Source organism: Bombus fervidus, chromosome 9, assembly GCF_041682495.2.
Source record: "Bombus fervidus isolate BK054 chromosome 9, iyBomFerv1, whole genome shotgun sequence".
NCBI classification, from domain to species: Eukaryota; Metazoa; Arthropoda; class Insecta; order Hymenoptera; family Apidae; genus Bombus; species Bombus fervidus.
The window spans coordinates 13497374-13516215 of record NC_091525.1 but is presented as its reverse complement, the minus strand read 5'-3'; the positions used below and the strand labels follow the sequence as shown (position 1 = coordinate 13516215).

The following is an 18842-nucleotide window of genomic DNA, read 5'->3' as shown; positions in this document are numbered from 1 at the left end:
TCCTATTATATACATGCATATTCGTTCGTTCAAATCGAGATACATTTATTTTTCAGAATTTACTTACAAAATTTTTACGATCCACGCACCGGCATTTCACATTCATTTCGCCGCTATAGTACGATGGCAAATTTATATTGCTATCGATGCTCTCAACGATAAAATTTCTGTCTATGTATTTCTCGCGATCGAATGCTATCAACGTTCGTTGATGTCGTAGGTGCCGAACTCCCTTTGAATGTCGGCGAAAGTCTTCCCCTTGGTCTCGATCATGCAGAATATCACGAAAACCACGCTCAATAGACAGATCATCGCGAAGAAAAAAAACGCAGCTGCGTTGCCAACAGCATCGACCACGGAGGAAAACGATACGGTCACGATGAACGCCAGCATCCAGTTCAAACACGCCGCGCTGGAGGAAGCTGTCCCCTTTAGTTTGGTTGGGAAGATTTCGCCCATGTAGGCCCATGGTATGGGACCTGGTTTTTCGGAAAAGTAATTTAAAACGCGATCGTACAGCAAAAGAGTGTCGTGTGAAATTGAAAAATGGCTTTCGAGGGTTTAAAGACGAAAACGAGTCTTTATCCACATCCAGTACCATCGAGATTTCAAAATATTGATTTCTCGAATTCCCAAATGGTCCCGAATGGGTTAAGTAGAGATGGATTTGCGTTAAAAGCGAGGTGATGATGCTACTTTGTTACTAACCGGCACCCAGGCAGAAAGCCAGGATATATAGGCAAGCAGAAACGAGCGGTAACCAAAATAGACGGTCGGCTTGGTCGGGATTGTTGGTCCTCAAAACGAAGAAGATGCCTAGAGCCATCAGACAAAGACACATCACGCCGCAGGATATCGTCATGAGGATCTTTCGACCCAGCTATAACAATTTTCCAAACGTTGCTACGCTTTTTGTCCTTTGTGAGTTGGAGATTCGAAGAACGAACGCTGCATAAATTTGTGTACTTTGCGAGAAACATTCTTATTATCATAAATAATTCGATTTTGAAAGGATTAAAAACCTGTCAGAAATTCTTCAACGACGAAACGCAGCGTTCGCTCGTCGCAATTGCGAGAGATACGAGCGACAACCTGATCGATCAACGAGGCCGATATAGCGCAGGCGATCACCTGGACCACCGCGAAGATCAACATCTGGAGCAGAGGATCCATGTCAACGCCGGTTTGCCTGAAGATCGTCTCGGAGTAGAAAATAATAGCGTTGATGCCGCTGAATTGTTGCGCGAACATCAACCCATATGCCACTCCCATGGTCTTCAACACTGGTTTCTTCAAGAACGCGGAGAACGTCACCTTCTCGCGCCTGCTTTTCTCTATTTGGTCCTATTTTCAAGTACCAAACGCAGCTTCAAAACGCGATACTCGGTTCATACTTGCCTTAAAATAAACCTTTGATGTACAGTAGAGTTCCATTTATTTCCATTTGTCATCGGATGGAAAACAGATCATAAACCAGAGGTCCGGATAAATGGATTCGAGCGACAGAAATTCATCCAACACCTCGGTAACCTCGCAAAGGCAAAATCCATCTAAAAATACCTCCAACTGTTCTTTCTTATCGTAAACTGACTCGATATCCGAGATACGTGGTCGTAATTGTCACGGATCGGTAACTAAAATTTGTAATAACAAAATTTTAGTTCCAAAAAATGGAATTCTACCGTACTGTTTTCGAGCAAAAAGTATTTCTTCCTTGCTGGATATTTCGCTGCTCGCAAGTGTCCACACTGCCAGCGAACATAATTCGCGAATTGTTTGCGAGCAACGGAAGAATCTCGCGAATACTTCGGTGTTTGTAGCAAGTGTAACACTGACTTTAAACGCGCTGATCTCAGGGTCGATATCGTACTCCGATCCACGGAAGAATCGCATCGACTTCTTGGCGGCTTCTTCGTTCTCTTGCGCCACGTAGAACAGCGGACTCTCCGGCATGAAGGTCATGATGCTGGCGAATAAGAGAGGAGCGATACCACATAGAATCGATATCACAACGATGTTCCTAGCGTAGCCGCAGCAGTAAGCGTACAGAATCCCGATCACGAGTAACAATTGGAAGAAGACTCCCAAGGTACCTAATCGTACAACAGAGTCAAGCTTTTTATTAAATCGTACTATAGTATTTAGAGCAATACTTACTGAAGAGAAAATGGTACAACGTTTGAAAGTTTACGAATAGGAGAGTTTCTGTTATCACAACTTACATCGTCATGATCATAGATATGCTGTGATTAAACATCGGTTATCGATTGCCGTTATTATTGCCTGGCATTAATAACATCTTCTTCGGAACATCTTCTTGCCAGAAACTCTAAATATTCGCGATCCTATCATAGACTTTCTAACGTACCTGGTTCTCAGTAGACACTGATATAAATATTATGGCGCAAGAATCTTAATATTCTTTGAAACCGATCGAGAACATTTATATATTTCCTTTGGTAAAGCGCATCTGGCGCAGTTTTCTTTTTCTCTCGTACCTCTAATCTCTTTTTCGGAGATCTCGGCAGAGTACATCGGCGCGACGACGCAGAACATTCCGCCACAGGCGCCGGTTATCAGTCTGCCCATGATTAGAAGCACGAACGTAGTCACCCCAATTGTGATGAATATCCAGCCGAGAAGGAACGCGGGTACCAGCGACATCATCGTCCACTTTCGACCGATCTTGTCGACCAGGAAAGGCACCACTGGCATCCCAAGCGCTGCACCCAGCGGAAAAACCGACGCGATCACGTTCGTCGAGAACGTATCGTACTCGTGCTTCTCTTTCAGCACTTCGACGCACGGCGCGCTCCAACCAATTCCGCAGCCCAAAGAGAATCCGCCCATGCACGCTACAAAATTTACGCAATGTATCTACAGTCGATCGTTTCTCGCGATTTTTCTCTTACCGATTCCGCACGAGAGAATCGTTAAAACACGTTCACAATTCAAGGCAAAAATCAAGGCGACATCGTACGTCCAAAAAACCGATACCACGAACTAAAATCTCGTATAATTACGTGTACTAACACGTCGATCGCTACAATGGTTATCGGTGACTGTTAAATTTTGTATGATGGTTAAAACGAGACAAATTTCTAAGACTAACAAGTTTTCAAGGATGCGAAGGAGCCCGAGTTTTTCCAAGCTAATCCGAGCCCGTAATCTCGGATACCCGCATACGTCTAATCTACGCGACTATAGACTAATCACACCATAGGGGTTAGGGAACTGTGAACGTGTCAAAAAGATTGCAATTATCGGGCGAATAGGTTAAATCGTTTTCATCGAACGAAATAATATTGGAAGAAATTTGTGGAAGTAAGAAGAGAACCTGCGCAAGCAGCGATGTACTGTGGAAGCCTTCTGCGGAAAAGCTTTTTGAAGTCCTCCTTGCCTCTATCCGCCATTTTTCGCGAGATACTGTTGACCAATCTCGATTTGCGATTATATTTGCTCGTTTTCCACAAATGAAAATTGAATGTTTCTCGTCGTCACGTATAGGTACAATCTGTGTGTTCTCTCATCGATGTTCGAGTACGATGATCATCCTTTTCTACGTGGCTATACGTCTTGAAGAAAAAAGCACGTGGAAAATGGGGAGAACGTAGGAAAACGAGGAGACGAAACGTTCAAAAAGGAGGAAAGAAAACGATCCTCGGACCCGACACGTTTCCCTGTTCCAATAAACTCGTCGACCAGGCTATGGTTCTCAAGGACGATACCTGCGGCGGCCGTATTCCCCGTCGACAGCGGGGACGACGCGGTGGTAATAGGGATAAGGTCCCTTCCTCACGCCCGGTTACTTCGGCTAACGACATTCAAATTCCATTAGGACAGCACGCGATGTGCGGCTGACAACTTTCAGATTACAGATCGGCTCGTTCTCCTCGGTTTTCGCGAGAGAAGAACTCTTGTCGGAATAATGGCGGGGAGAGAAAGGGGAAGAACGGCAAGGAAAAGAGCTCGAAGAAACGGGAACGATTAAATCGCGAATACGGACCGGGTATTTAAATGAGTGCATCTACATTTTAAATATCTTCTTCGGTGCCACCGTGACTCCGGATTGACTGGAATTCTTACGAATCCATTCATAACTTTACAGTATAAAGTATTTTTAATATAAAATCTATATATACATGTATATAATAACGATATGTTTATCAATATATACATTTTTTCGCGAGAATCCGGTGGCTTTTTAGTGGCTCCGTTCTTTTTTTCCTTTTTTCTTTTTGTTACAGGTAGTTCGGTCCAAAAATAGTAAAGCGAGTCTTGGAAATACTTTTCTTTGGATTTCTAAGAATCGAAGGAACCCCCCCCCCCTTTTCTTAAAAGGCTTTGAATATATTATACATCTTTAAATTTTGTATACGAATTCTCGATTTGCTTGCCAAATCACGTACTTCGACTCTCATGATTTTCTATATCTACGAAACTTCGCGTCCGACACCGAGTAAGATCGCAAGCTGAAATCGCGTCGATGAGTTCTCGCTGATTTGCAGGGTGAACGACCTACGAACGAAGCTTTCCTCTACAACAGTGCATTGACGGGAGGAAGGAAATCGGAGGAAAGATAAAGAACGCGGCTGTTCTAGCTTCTATCTACATATACACCACGAGGCTGCTTCCGACGAGGAACGTCCGCGGAGGGAATTCTAGATAACCGATAACGATACGTACTCGACTGGTGATCGAGGTCTGAGAAACGCCGTGTCGTTGTACGATCGTAAGAGAGGATGCACTGTTCTACCAGCGAAATCCGCCGCCCTTCGGGCCACGATAAGAAAAATAACGCAAGAATCCACCGCCTCGTTATCCGTCTGCTCAAATTCGAGACGTCGAAGACGGCTTCACTTCAGGCAAACGTCGGTCCAAAGGCTGAAAAGAAGAACTCTTTTGCAAATCGAAGCGCTCGAACAAACGCTTCCACAGTGATGTGAACAGACACTGTCCTCCTAAGTTTAACCGCCCCTTGATCGAACGTTCGAACATTCGAATAACATCGAACTGTAACATGAACCAATTACGCGAAATATACTCAGCTGTGTCATACTCTCTGTATATTCGATCAGGTTAGCGATCTCGTTAGAGGTCCATCGTTAGACGCGTGTGCAATGAAGAAATTATTGAACGAATTAAGGAGAAATTTAGTAGCAATGGAAGCAACCAACAGATTGCGTGAAAATGTGTAATTCGTCAGTTGCGAAGGATTGGAAAAACAGATTAGAAGAGAAAGAGGAAAATAATTGTACCGCTTTTCGTATAAACCGCGTTGACGAGTTTAGTCGTTCGATTGTGTACAAAATTCGAGCGTCTGGTCCTCCTGTAACCAATTAATTCGAATAATCGAGTTCCTACTGCGTAAATTCGACAGAGATAGTTGCAAAGGCCGCGCAAGACGTAATTGCAACGTATCACGAACTCATTGCCTTTTTCTCGCCTTTCAAGCACACCGTTTCCATTCGCGTCGTGTCTCGGCTCTCCAGGTCCGCCGGGAGCACCCCGCATTTACATATAAATATAAGTAAAAAGCGTATTTGCATTCAAATGTCTGGCGGCAGGGTCGAGGTACAAAAGTTCGACGGCATTCTCGATCGAAAGTTCGCGGGAAGACTAACCGCGAGAGGAGCAGGTAAATGAAAGACGCGTCGATGACGCAGAATTCGAGGGGTCGAACGGAAGATCGATCGAGCCACAAGTTCGATTGCCGATAATAATTCGGAAAATTTGTTCGATCAAACGTATCTTGGGAAATTATATTCCAATGGATGTTATTAAAATCCATGTAGATAACATTTAAGTATTTGTTGTCTTTAGTATGTACGCGATATATACGTGTTTGCTGCTTTTTATTATTTCACCCTTTTCAGGAATAAAGTATTTCAGATTTTGGCAAGGTATTAAAAGAAGTCCGAAACCTTAAGAATATGCGAGAATAGTTGGATATTTGACAATAAAATTTAAAAAAAAGTTATCGAGCTTTCGATCGAATCGCTTGATACTTATGGACGATAGTAGTGTAGGTGGGCTGTGCATTGCTGCCACCTTAGCTTTCGAATTGAATTCGTCACGGAAGTTGCTGCAACGCGAAACGAGACAGTCCGGTTTGGGTGTCGATGGATATTAGCGGACTTGTTTTCCAACGACTAGTCTAGTTATCGGGACATTGTGACTTCCGTGAAAAATTCGCTAACACATTGGCTATCGATCGTAGGATTAAAGTTGGTTACGGGCATCGAGGTAACGGAGCTGGATAATTGATCAAAATCCGAGTATTATATCCGCCGCTTTATCTCTCGCGAGTTAATAGAATGTTATATCGAGTTCCATTCATCGAGACTCATTCAAGAATAGGAATGAACTACGATTGCTCGTCATGGCTCGACGGCTTCCCCCTTACCAGATGAATATTCCATCTATCCAACGGTTATTTATCGTAGCGACGCTTAATCGCGCAACACTCGCGTCATTTGCCAGCAGTGAAACGCTTTGTCGTCGCTTAATTTACACCGAACCCTCGGAGTTCATCGATTCCGACTCAACGACTGTCTGTTGGCCGTTAATCAAAGACACGAGTTGGTCGTACTTAGGGTCGAAAGATGTACGAACTTGATCGTTTAATGTTCAGAGACCGGAGAAGAAGATACGCGTTTAACTATCGAGTCGAGCGCAGCGTTCAACGGTGAAAATTTCCTCGTTTTCCACGTCTCTTGGAAACTTGCCTCCTTCGTTATCCAACGTTGTCCATCGATATACGAAAAACGCTGGAATAGTCGCGGTAGTCGTCTAAACTCGATCCTCTCCCGCGTCGTCCGCGAGCGCATAGAACGCAAGCAGACCTCCAAACGGCTTACATAAGCCGTCGACTGGCTTTGCTACCTTGAAGTCGGTCGTTGCCGCTGTCTCTTGCAATCGCTGCATGCCGGCGTATGCATCGAACGTTCTTTACAACCGACTGGCAATCAAGACTCACAACGACGCGTGCACGGGAACACACGGTGAAACGAGAGAGGAGAATGCACGCGGCAACGAATAGATTTCAATTTCAACGTGGGAATGCGCCTCTATGCCGGTGCTGGTATTGATCCTCGCGGGACGGATAATAAATTGTCGATTCGAGACCGTGCGTCCGGAGGAGACGTCGTTAAGAAGACGATACACGTCGCCTCTCTCTTCCCTCTAGTCCAACCAAACAATCTAACCCCCTTCGTACGTATTATTATTCCCGTGGCGGATTCCGGAGCTGAACGCGCCACTAACGAGCCAATCTCTGCGCGATGGAACGTTTAATGATCACGGTGTGTGATCTTTGTACCAATCGTCGGGGCAGACCTCGTCGATACCCTCTCGAACATCGGACGTGATATCAGGATGCGATCTCGAAAATTTTCCAAGAGCTGGCAATCGCGAAACGAAGGGGCAATTGTTCATCGCCAACGGTTGAGAAGGTGGCTGGCAAAAGCGAGAGACGTATAGAAGCAGTAATCATCGAGCGAAAAGTGACGGGGAATTAATATCGTATCGTTCTAACGAGAGATTGTAAATAGAATATTAATTTGTAAGTAACTTTTGCAATCCAACCTATAGATTACCTCTACAAAAAAATGGAGCGTACGTATTTTTTCTACATGATGTCAAAGATATAAGAAAATCTAAATGGTCTAATCTATACTCTTCGTTATTTTGTTACGCTATCGGGAGGCTCGTTCACATCGTTTCTAGTACCCTGTACATGTACTCTGTTCGTTTCTCCTCGGATCTCGATATAAATCATGACAAATTCGCAGATACGATCATCTTGGATATCGAAGAAAATGCTGTGTTTCGCGTCTAACATCGTGTCAAAGAAGGACGATTTTATTACGTTATAAATATACGTTTAGGAAAAGGAGTTTGTCTACGTTGAAAAAAGGCACAAAAGTTAGAAAACTATGTAAACCTGCATCTACGCCATTGGCCACCTTTCTCAACCACGGAACGGTAACTTCAGCGAACGCTTGTTTTGTCGCAAAACTTGCAGGAAACTTGCAAGTAACTCACGGGGAAGCGACAAATTCGTTGGAACAAGTTTGCGACAACTTACAACGCGACGGACCAATTGTTTCGAGAAATCAGATCGAAACGTCGAGACGACCTAATTCCAAGGGGACATGGCCAAGGGATGAGAGAAAGAGAGTCGTCCACCCTCGCGCAATCGATTCTAACGAGAGAGGCTTAGGACGGCCGATCAAGCTCGTATAAATCACGGCTCCTTCCCCACGGGGTGTTAAGGCGGACGGGAATGGTGTTCCCGATAAAAGTCACCGGACCACAGGAAATTCCTTTCCCGTCGCTACGAATCGAACTTCGGGACATTGGTTTCTCGCTTAGCGGATTACGTACCACGTCGAGCAAGAGTGTATTTCGCTGCGAACTAAGAATACATAGGGGATCGGCCAGTGGATTTACCTGGAACAGAAAAAGGTAAAAGCGAACCATTAGATACGTGTAAATGCCAAATTCCATCGGAGTAAATGCGTAAGAGTTGAATAACGCGTCGAATACATCACGCGCCGACTGCGAGAAAACTTATAAGAGCTAGAACGCCGGTTCGATGTATAACTAATGGAAATAATAACGACACAATGGCCTCGTACAGAGAACGTGCTCGCGTTGATTTACTTTTCACGGTCTGCTACACCGTTATGGAACACCCACGCGTGTATATGTGCGTGTTTAAATACTCTGAATAGCCGTGTGTGTCGTGGAATACGTGCGTGATCGAATCGGACATCGAAATTAACATTCTTTCTAAAAATTCATTTTCGATTATACGGAAGATAACGATGGCTCTAAAATCCGAAAGGAGTTGTTCTTTGAAAAATTAAACGATTAAAAAATAATGGTTCCGATGATTACCGGTAACGAAAAAAAGTTTCTTCGTTTACAACGATCGTTCTTTATTAACCCATTTGCATCATGGCCCTATTTAAGAGGACTATCGAAAATTTACTGTTCAAAACGATTGGTAGACAATGTTACTTCGCGAACATCGCATCTTACATTCTTTGTAACAGAGGGAAACGGTAAAAATTATTTATTTAAAAGAGAATTATTTAAATTAAAATGGAAATAAAAAAAGGCAGTCGCAGCGCGCGGATTAATCCGCGCTTGGATGCAAATGGGTTAGCATCGTTTAAATTCTTATACCGCAACTCTTTTGATTTCGATTAGAACCGTCACGATGTCGATGGCGCGTGAACGATATATCGCGATTCGATCCTAGAGAATCGGAAATCGGAGAGAACACACACGATCGCGCGACAAAAACCGCTCGCGCGACCGTTCGTAAATTATCGCGATCGCGCTTCACGCTCGATTTCAGAGAACCTCGTGTTGGCTTTATCGAAGCCGACGTCGACGAAAACGCTAGGGGATAATTGGTAATTTCGATCCATTTGTCAAACGGAACGCGGCAACCTCGTTGGAACGTGTCACCACGAGCTACTTTTGCAAACGAGCCACCATACCGTCCACCCACCCATAAATCTTGGCGAATGCCGGCCGTTAATTTTTTTGTCCCCCTCAGACTGACCTACAATGTAAGCTCGAGGCACCGAGATCGAAATAACTCGAGTATTCCCATTTTCAAGTTTGGCCTTTCGTCTTTTCAACGTTGAAACTTAGCAACGGTATTAATATTTTCTTGTTGCCCGGTTGACAGACAATCGTACGAGATACAGTTACTCGCGCATTAATATTCGGACACGATACTATCTGCGTACCTGTTGCTTTATATAAAAAGGGGTTGATTTAAATATCGCGTTGCTTATTTCTCGAGAATACAAAACTAATTTACCTTCGAGTTATCGAAGGAAAAATCGAACCTCGATCATTCGATAAGTTTGTCGTGATTTTTCTAGTAAAACGTTCGTAAGATCTTTGAAACAAAAACTAGAACACACGTTGCACGCATATTCTTTAGAGTTTGGAATTGCGTGTTTCTCTTTTGACGTGTTTGTTTCAAAGATCGAAAACTTGTCGGTCGTGGTACATTGCATCACATCCAATTACAAGTACGCACCAATACCGGCAAATCGAAGGCTCGAAAAGCAAATGCAAAAATAGCTGTCGCATTCCGACGCTTTACGAGCCGATAAGATACAAGTATTGTTTCTAAACTAGTTCTGCGATGGAAAACCAGGTTTTGCGTATCGGGCTTTCAAACGTGTTATTACTCGATAAGATAGGAAAACTGGTCGGTGCTTCATTGTTGTCCTATCCTAATCGGCATATCGTTCGAGCAACTCGCTTTTCAAACTCGCACTGGCATTGCCTCGGTGATTCATTGAACAACTTTAACACGATATACGTAAAGTGGAACGCAACGACGTTTTAAGAATCGATAGCTACCACACCACGAGTTTCGTTAAATACTCGTTCCGGTTTGAAGCATATAATCGGAATAAACTTATCGCGTAGTAAACTTATCTACGTATCAGCAGTTGGAATAAACAGAAAATAACGTTTGGAGAGTTATAAAGGAATCAACTTTGTTTGATTTACCTCGAGGCAACGTGACGCTGACGCGAGAGATCAGTGATTCCCAGAGGTTCGGAATCAGAATTCAACGAGGTCTTTCTTCTTTTCTTTTTCCTTTCTTTTTCTTTTTTTTTTTTTTCTTTTTTGTAATCGCGTAGCTGCATCTGCTGTTGTACATTTTAGAATTTGAATACAAAGTGCGCGTAAAACACTTGTACATTTTCTAACGTGCGCTGTGACTACAGAGAGTTTGGGAACCGCTGCTGTAGATGCATAGAGTGTCGCAACTCAAAATAATGGAGTCTTGTATTCCATTATTCGCCCGAAGAATCACAAGTACTTCAGCTAATGCTCGTAAAAATTTCAAATCTCGAATTAGTCGATAATTTTAGAAATTTTAATAATACTCTCATCGTTTCTATGAGCGTCTTAACGTTTCCGACTGCTAGTGTACATTAGAAGAGAGTTATTAAACCGCCGTTTGCACGCTTGCACGTTTTATTTCCATACCCATACGTAGATGATTCTTTGCAACAGAAAGATGAAACGAAGAGCTTTGATCGAATTCGTCAACAACCGGGCAAGAATTGTTTTCTATTTGCAACTTATTCCTCGAAGTTCCAGCGTCCGTTTGTGCCACGCAATTTGATTTCGCGTTTCCTTCGACGGTTTTACACGCAGCTGGCCGAAACAAATCGATCGATTGTTCGTTGCAGGGCTGCGGGTTGAATTCCACGAAACGACTAAGAAAAATAACCAGAGAGAGAGAGGGGAGAGAGAAGGAGAGAGGGAGAGACGGAGAAGGAGGGAAGGAAAATGTGTTTTCCCATCTTGCGCGCTCCTGTTCTCTCCTCCCCGCCGTTATTTCTCGGCGATTCACCGTTATTGACGACGCGGTCGCGTTAGAAAACTCGTACGAATTTAATGTACCATAACAGAAATATTGCGAGCTCTTTTGTGACGGTGGTAGAGCCGACTCCGCGGGAAACTTCTTTTTTTCTTTTTCGCGCGTGCTGCTCTTTTACCTTTCCAGCCCGTTAACCACAATTCGCGCCAACGGTGTACCCATCCTTGCCTTTTCGCTGCCACGAAAGTACAAGCGATCTAAATAACAATTTAATATTCGATATATAGGAATATGTCGCCAGACACCGATTCTTCTTTTATAGTATTAGATCGTTTCGAAGCTTGGGGTATTTGAATTGTATATTTTGAAAAAAAAAAAAAAAATATGGCTTCGGGATATACAGTGGGTCGCGAAAGTATTCGTCGATACTGGTAGCTTCAGACTGCTTTTATGAACGTATCGTGCGCGTTATACGAGATATGGATATGTTCTGAAACGTTTGCGGCGAAATTGTACGTAGAGATTCGAAATGAATCGAACAGTTCAAAATCGAAACTCTCAGAGAGATATTTTTGTTCGACTCGCGAGCCAAGAAAATTTGCGAAAGCAAAGGCGGTGAAAGTTGGACTTCCTCTTAACGACAGCGAGAGAAACGCTGAGGAAGCAGCAGCAGCCTGGGCTAAATCTACGTTCTGCTGCATCCGAATCTCTTTCTTTTCGCTCAGACACGCAGAAGAGGGTGAAAATGTGCCCAGGAGGCTTCTCTCCCGCGAGTTGCGCAAAAAAACGTCCGCCTCTAGCCGCGCGAAGCACCATCGTCCAAAGTGTCCTCGTCTTCTTTCAGATTTATCATATTCCTCGCGTGTGGCGCGCGCACGAGAACCGGCGTAGGTTTTTCACGAACCGCGAAACCTGCTTGAAACGCGTTTTCCAGTTCCAACTGGAACTTTTTCCACTAGCCGACTCGTCCCAGCTTTCCTTCGCTCTTTCGATTTTCTTTTCCGACGATTAATCGACTCCGGATGAGGTTTCGTTCGATCGAAACTCCAGGGGGATATTTCTTGGAAGCTCGCAAACATTCCGGACAAAGTGGACGGGACGAAAACCAAATGGATCCAAAGACCTTTTCTTCAAAGTTTAGCAGCTTCTTTTGCGAGAAGGCGGGATTTTCATTGGGACGAGACGACGGTGGTCGGGGATCCTCGGCGTGTGAATCCGGCCAGTGGCCCTTGTATGGCCGTTTTTTGCGTGGAAAAGGAAACGAGGAAGCAAAGGAGGAAGAGGCGAGTCGCTGGAAAAAAGAACTAAGGGGGGCCCTCTTAATGCCTCGCGGCAAAATTCGCTAAACGCTCGAAAGCAGCTGCTCCTGGCGTTACCAGTCATTTCCTCCTTTCTCTCTTTTTCTCGCTTCCCTTCCAAGTTTTTCTCCCTCTGAACCACGGTGTTTGTCATCTCTTCCACCTTGCTCCCATTACCACCCTATTTCCGCGCCTTCAAGATCCGCACTCTGAACTTCCGGCGTCCTGGCCTCGTGTCTACGCCTTCGGAATTATTCCGCGACAAAGGAAACGAGGCGCTCGAAAAATAATTACGCGCGCCACCGAAAGAGAACTACCACCGAACGTGGCTGGGTGGTTGCCGTGTTTCGATCAGCGATTATTTTCCCACAACCCTCGTTGCTCTTGTTCGGTTCTCGTTGGTAGAACGGTCGGAATGTTGGAGAAATAAAACGAGTTGTACCTATTCTATTAAAAATGTTTGTGTCGTTATAAAAGTACATAGTTGTCCAGTCCCGTCGATAACTCCTTTCCACGTTTTCTAATTCATCGAGAAAATGTAAAAATCGTCGACTCTTTTATTCTTAATGACAAAATGCTTATTACAAATCCCAATCGGTTGGTTTCAAGATTTTTGAAAATATATTTCGAGATTTGCCATCGATCTAAAAAAAAAAAAAATAATATTTAAATGGCCCGATACAAAATACATTGGAAAAATATCCGTGTCGAATTTATTTGGCCAACTGGAGCTGGTCTTTGATCGTTTTTCCTCTTTCAAGCCGTAAGGTACATTAGCGAACCTTCGATCGTTCTTGGAACGAGCTCGTCGCGCTTTTCCAATTTCGCAAGCGAAGGTAAGAAGGGAGAGGGCAGGCGACGGCGGACTAGTTTCCCAAGTCCCAGCAGGGAAGCTCGACTCGAATTACCTTTAAGCAAGGGAGGCGAAAAACCGAACAGCTCGAGGGTCTCGGACAACGCAGCGTTCAAAATCGAACGCTCCCTTTCCTCCGTACAATTTGCATACCTTTCCTCCGAGAACCGAAATGACCCTGTGAAACGAGCATAAGGGTCCTTTCTGCGACGTCTAATGGTCCGCGTTTCGTCGCATCTGCTCCAAATGGCACGGTACTAGCGTGGTTTTGTAATTTTGTATCCGAGAATGGTTCTCTCGCCCTTAACTGGCGAGAGAAACAACGATGGCCGAAAATCGTAATATCGTTGCAAAGTATTTTACAGTCGTATATCGTATCGGTCGTATCGACGTAACGACTTAGGTTTGTCAGAGTAGAATTAAGGAAATGATCGATGTTCAGCGGTTAATTCTACATCGGTAATCGTCCGTGTTATTATCTGGCAACCCAAAAAGTTTGTATCTCGAACAAAATTTATCTCGTCAATTTCTTCGGAGCAAGTTTTTATCTTTCAAGGGTCTCTGAACGTTTCGCTTAAAAAGTGAAAATATCCCCAAAGTTTTTTTCCAAGTTTGAAACAGTAAGAGAAAAAAATTACGGTACAAAAGCTATGCTTGCCCACGAAGAGCTAAAAATTAGATAAGACAACGCGTTCCTCTTCAACGCGATATCGCTTTCTAAATCCCCGCCGAAGGTCACAACTATCCACGAAACTTTCCATCTATCTTCACTAACGCGTAACACTATCACAGCGGGGAATTATCAACGAGTCTGGGAACGCGGACAATTTTCCTCGTTGTTTGGTCGAAACGTGACAAAACGAGAGAATAGTCGAGAGAGAGAGATAGAGGCGTCAAAGGGAGAGCAGGGGACACGATACTTTGCCGGGCGTTAATAATGAGCCAGCCATTCCAGCGGCATCGGTGTCACGTCGCTTTGTTCCTGCTCGTATTATTCGGTCGCGCGCGTATCTGGAATAATCAGTCGCGTTTTACCGAAATAGCGACGCGCATTGTCCCACAGGGTCTAGACGACGTCGGACGAAACGCGTTGGAATCGCAATGGAGAACAAAGACCGCGTCGAGGACGAGAGAAAGGATTGTCAGAGAAGTTTCACCAGTTTCTAGACAACTAAAGGGAGCCAAGAAAAGTTCCTTTTCTAGATCGTGTCTGCGTATTCGCTTTCCATTGCGTTCATTTTACTCTTCTTCTTCTTCTTCTTCTTCTTTTTCTTCTTCTTTTATCGACCTTCTTTTTCACGGACTAGTTCGAATTCTAGAGAGAACTTTCCTATTAATCGAACAGTTCCTTCGCCTCCTCCATGCTCTGCAGTTACGTGGCGAACTAGTCGGTGGAAATACGATTTTAATCGCTTCTATGAAGTTTAGAAAACTTTCTCCGCGATAGTAACCTATATCTGGTGAAACCCACTAGAGAAAAACACCATATTCTATTACTTTTCACCTCGATACACGGTAGCAATACACGGTGAGAATAAAAACGTAGCGCAACCAAAGTCAGCAAGATTCTGTGGCTGAAAATAGGAGAAAGATGAAAATTCCGCTTCTCGGGAAACCATGTTTCGACGCTTGTCACGAGACAAAAGAGTAACAGACTCCGATATGGCACATTCACGCGTGTCCAAAGCACTTCCGGGACAATGATGCAGGAAAACAGCGCGAGAAAAAGGTGCAGAGGGAAAAGAAACGTCAACGAGAGAGACAAAGGGAATCGATATTAGCCGCACCAATTCCATTCGAGCGATACAAAGCGTGGTGAAGGTTTGGGGCGCATTATGATCGATGAAATACCGTATTAAGAGTCCCCATCCTAGAAACAGACGCACCTGCCACTCGTTTGTCCTCGATCCTGTACCTTTTCCGACTCCCCCGGAAAGGCGCAAGCCTACAATAGGATTGTTTTGTCCCGTGTACACACACACTCTCTCGCTCTCTTTCTCTCGTTTCACTTGATCTCTCTTTCTCTTCTCGCGGACGCCTTTGGTCACGAGTTTCGTCTCTCCGGAGAATAGACAAGCGTATCCGATAGCCGTGCTTATTGGATCCAACGTTGGAGACGCATCTCTCCCTTTCCACCGGCAGCGCAAGGGACGATTCTTCGTTAAGAAGATTACTCGATCCGGGGACCCCGAGATATCGAGATCTAACGTTACCTGACCGGCGATTATTATTTCACGAACACGAAGAGAATTTCGTTCGGGGCTTGCACGACCCCACGACCGAAGTAATAAATCGTGCACCGGTCTCCTGGTCTCGTGACAGCAGAATCGAAGCGTTTTAGATTAGATAAGGCAACGTTTTCTACGAGGAATGTACTTACGAAGGACTCTTGTAAATTAGAAGTCGATAGCCGGCTACTCTTCCTCGTAAGTTACGAGGTACGTGAGAGTTTTCTAGCGAATGCATGCAAGTGAGAAGTTTTACGAGGATTAAAGCAACGTTGAGTATCGATGACGGCGATGTGAAAGCCAGGTAGTTTTGATATCGAGAAGAAGGAATATTTTCTGCGTCGCGGTTGACCTATCAACGGCAAATGCGTGTTTCTTTCCAAACGTAATAAAACACTGCTTAGATGTCAGTTTGTGTGACATGTTATTACAGGAAAGTAATTAGAAAAACGTTAGTCTCGATATTCTGTATTTTTTAACGTAGACAGTATTTCGATGGAAATTTTTGAAAAGACGTTAGCTGGCAAATGCGCGGAAATTAACTGCTTGGCGTATAAATTGACTTCGAGACAGTTGCTGAAAATATATCTACAAAAACGATTTGCATATGCCTGTTATTTCCAAGGAAACACTTTTTTATCAGGTTTTATACGTATCCCATTTTTCTAACATCAAATTTTTGTAATCATATGTAAATGTACAACTGCTACTAGATGATACGAAATTTAATATACCTAGATCTAATCGATTAGGTTTACCGGTACATGAATGCTATCACACAATGACGCGCGAATACTTGTCGAGGCGACTGCATATACACGAGACACGAGTAATAAGCATGAAATTCAAAATGACACGAAGAATGATGTACGTAATTGTTTCGAGCAGTTTACTTGATTTAATAGCCTCTTTCAATCCTCTGTTAATTAAAAATATCTCCTACGTCATGCCAGGCTTTGAAACAACTTACATATTTTGACACGATGCGAGTATCGCTTCACGTTCAGGTAATAAATGTTATCTCTACGTTCAAGAAACGAGGAAAATTGGCATAACTGAGTAGCAGATACATGTTATCTGCAAAGAACTCGCGCTTGTGCGAGTACGTGTTTCTTCAGGAAAACTAAAATATAAAAATCGAGACGCCGATTGCTTCGAATTGTAAAGGAAAACAACTTCGGAAGTTGAAAAATCATATGAATATTCTCGATAAAAGCCATCGGTACGTTTTATGCTTTTTCCTTATAAACTAAGAGAAACCGATTGCTCATAAGGAAACGGCAATCCCGCGCTGGGAATGTCCCCGACTTTTTTAATTTTTTCCTGTTAACATGAACACCGAACGCTGAAAAGATCCAACGAATAGTCGTAGAACGTATCGTTTTCCCGTGCCTGTCGCGATCTTGCACAAAAATGACGTGTCGCTATACGCTATATATCAACGACTATACTAGTAGAATTTCGAGATCTCGAGTTTGTACGCATATTTCGTAGAAACCGCGAATTTCGAAGACAATATCGGTTTTTAACGTGTTATTAGCTTAGAAAGCTCTTTGGCGAAAGATCGTATCGTTTAATGAAAATCGACTTAGAATTCCGCTACCTTGGAAAATTCTTTGGCAAAAGTTTCCACGAACTAAAAGATAATAAACTTCAATTTCGAATTTACGATAAAATCAACAGACGATTCGATTTAATTACGAACAGAAGAATGATTCGAAATTTTTGTTCGCCAATGGACAAACCTCGTGAACGAACAAAGATAAATTCATATCCAGCGATTAATACTTATTAAAGGATGAATAACACGACCGAAAAGAAGCTTCTTAGCCACTCACCTGTAAAATCTCATCGCAAAGAAATCACTTATTGTTGTACTTTTATCGACAACGAGAGACTCGTAGTAGAACTTGAACAATTTTTTCTGGACGCTTCGAGTCCCAAGCAACGATGGGATTCGACTGTTCGGGACGAGTTACCGCGACTAAATATGTTCCAGCGTCCCCTGCTTACGTAAGCCGTTACTTTTTCCTCCTATCGCCTACCACCAACCAATCTGGCCCGAGCATTCGCTCGATTAATACCGACACGCGAGCTGACGCTTGGAAGAACCCGTGTATGGGCCCACCTTCGATCGAACGTCGCGTAGAATCAACCGCGAATCCATTTGGTATTGTTTCGCTTCCACGGGTAGCTGTAACAGGTGCCGTTTTATGGTGTTGCCGCCGCGTGACTTTATCGATGATATCAGAGTAGCAACATAATCGAATAAACCGATTTTGTCGAAAATCAAACGAACAAGGGGCTGATTCTATGCGAAAAAGTGCATGGAAAATGTAAAACAAAATCATTCACACGGAGTAAAAATTTATACCAATCGTTTCGTGCGAGTCTAGAAAATTTAATCTCTTCGTAGAGAGCTTAATGTCTCGACGGAGGAAAGGTGGGAAAAAGCAGTGTACGATCAAAGAAACAATTTGTTCGGCAAAAAAGAGAGATTTCAAGGGTCGGTGGGAATACAACGAGGGGGGAGAGATTCGCGAAAAAATCCCTCTTTTCCGAATAGAATCACGCCGAAGAAGGAACACGTACGGAAGCGTTGTCCGCTCGTGTATCCTCGAAAAGCTCTCGTTCCTATCATATTTATGAGATACCTCGAACCAACTGACTGCGACACCACATATATATACATACATATATACATATATAGGGACGGGGTAAATCAGCGTGGTCAAAAAGTGGCTCTCTGTCCGTGTGGAAATCTATGTATTTGGTCGCGCAATAAGACGTGACCTGCACGAGTGGGAAATTGGCTGAAAGCTCACGTCGCACGGTCTTCAAACGAGAAAAATCCGAAGCCCTCCCTTTGAACCTGTCGATTCTGCGAAGGGGAAAAGGGAAAAAGGCGTTTTCCGCGTTTCTATCGCCCCCCCCCCTTCACCGCTGCTGGTTTCTCTTTTGCTTCGTTCGTTTTATCCTCCCTTGTAGAGATCGACAGAATTTCGATCCGTCGGCACCCTTCGATCCACCCGAAAAGTCGCAGCACATTGGCACGCAATCAAGCGGTAGTTTGAGCCGACCGAGGCCTT

General features: G+C 43.8%; 2 protein-coding genes across 6 annotated transcripts in view; both read right to left on the bottom strand.

Moving 5' to 3' along the window:
• Positions 1–18842, bottom strand: part of LOC139991018 (headcase protein) — a 146914-nt gene that overhangs the window by 65621 nt on the left and 62451 nt on the right. The window lies entirely within an intron of this gene.
• LOC139991019 (facilitated trehalose transporter Tret1-like) lies at positions 25–17748 on the bottom strand. 3 transcript variants are annotated; one of them, XM_072010779.1, is made up of 8 exons: positions 17592–17748; positions 8389–8454; positions 3338–3575; positions 2499–2855; positions 1837–2093; positions 1093–1344; positions 709–880; positions 25–479 (listed from the first exon to the last, which is right to left on the bottom strand). In XM_072010779.1, the coding sequence occupies exons 3-8, from the start codon at positions 3411–3413 to the stop codon at positions 199–201; spliced, it is 1395 nt and encodes a 464-aa protein (XP_071866880.1). In that variant the 5' UTR covers positions 3414–3575; positions 8389–8454; positions 17592–17748; the 3' UTR covers positions 25–198. The 3 variants fall into 3 exon arrangements, with proteins under 3 accessions (XP_071866880.1, XP_071866882.1, XP_071866883.1); XM_072010781.1 differs by lacking the exon at positions 8389–8454 and having other exon boundaries at positions 17592–17747; XM_072010782.1 differs by lacking the exons at positions 8389–8454; positions 17592–17748 and adding an exon at positions 13679–13837.

Coding starts and splice junctions, on each gene's coding strand:
- LOC139991019 (XM_072010779.1), bottom strand. CDS start 3,413: ATGGCGGATAGAGGCAAGGAGGACTTCAAAAAGCTTTTCCGCAGAAGG. Junction 881..1,092: donor CGGCCTCGTTGATCGATCAG/GTTGTCGCTCGT, acceptor AAATTGTTATAG/CTGGGTCGAAAGATCCTCAT. Junction 480..708: donor GGCTTTCTGCCTGGGTGCCG/GTTAGTAACAAA, acceptor CCGAAAAACCAG/GTCCCATACCATGGGCCTAC.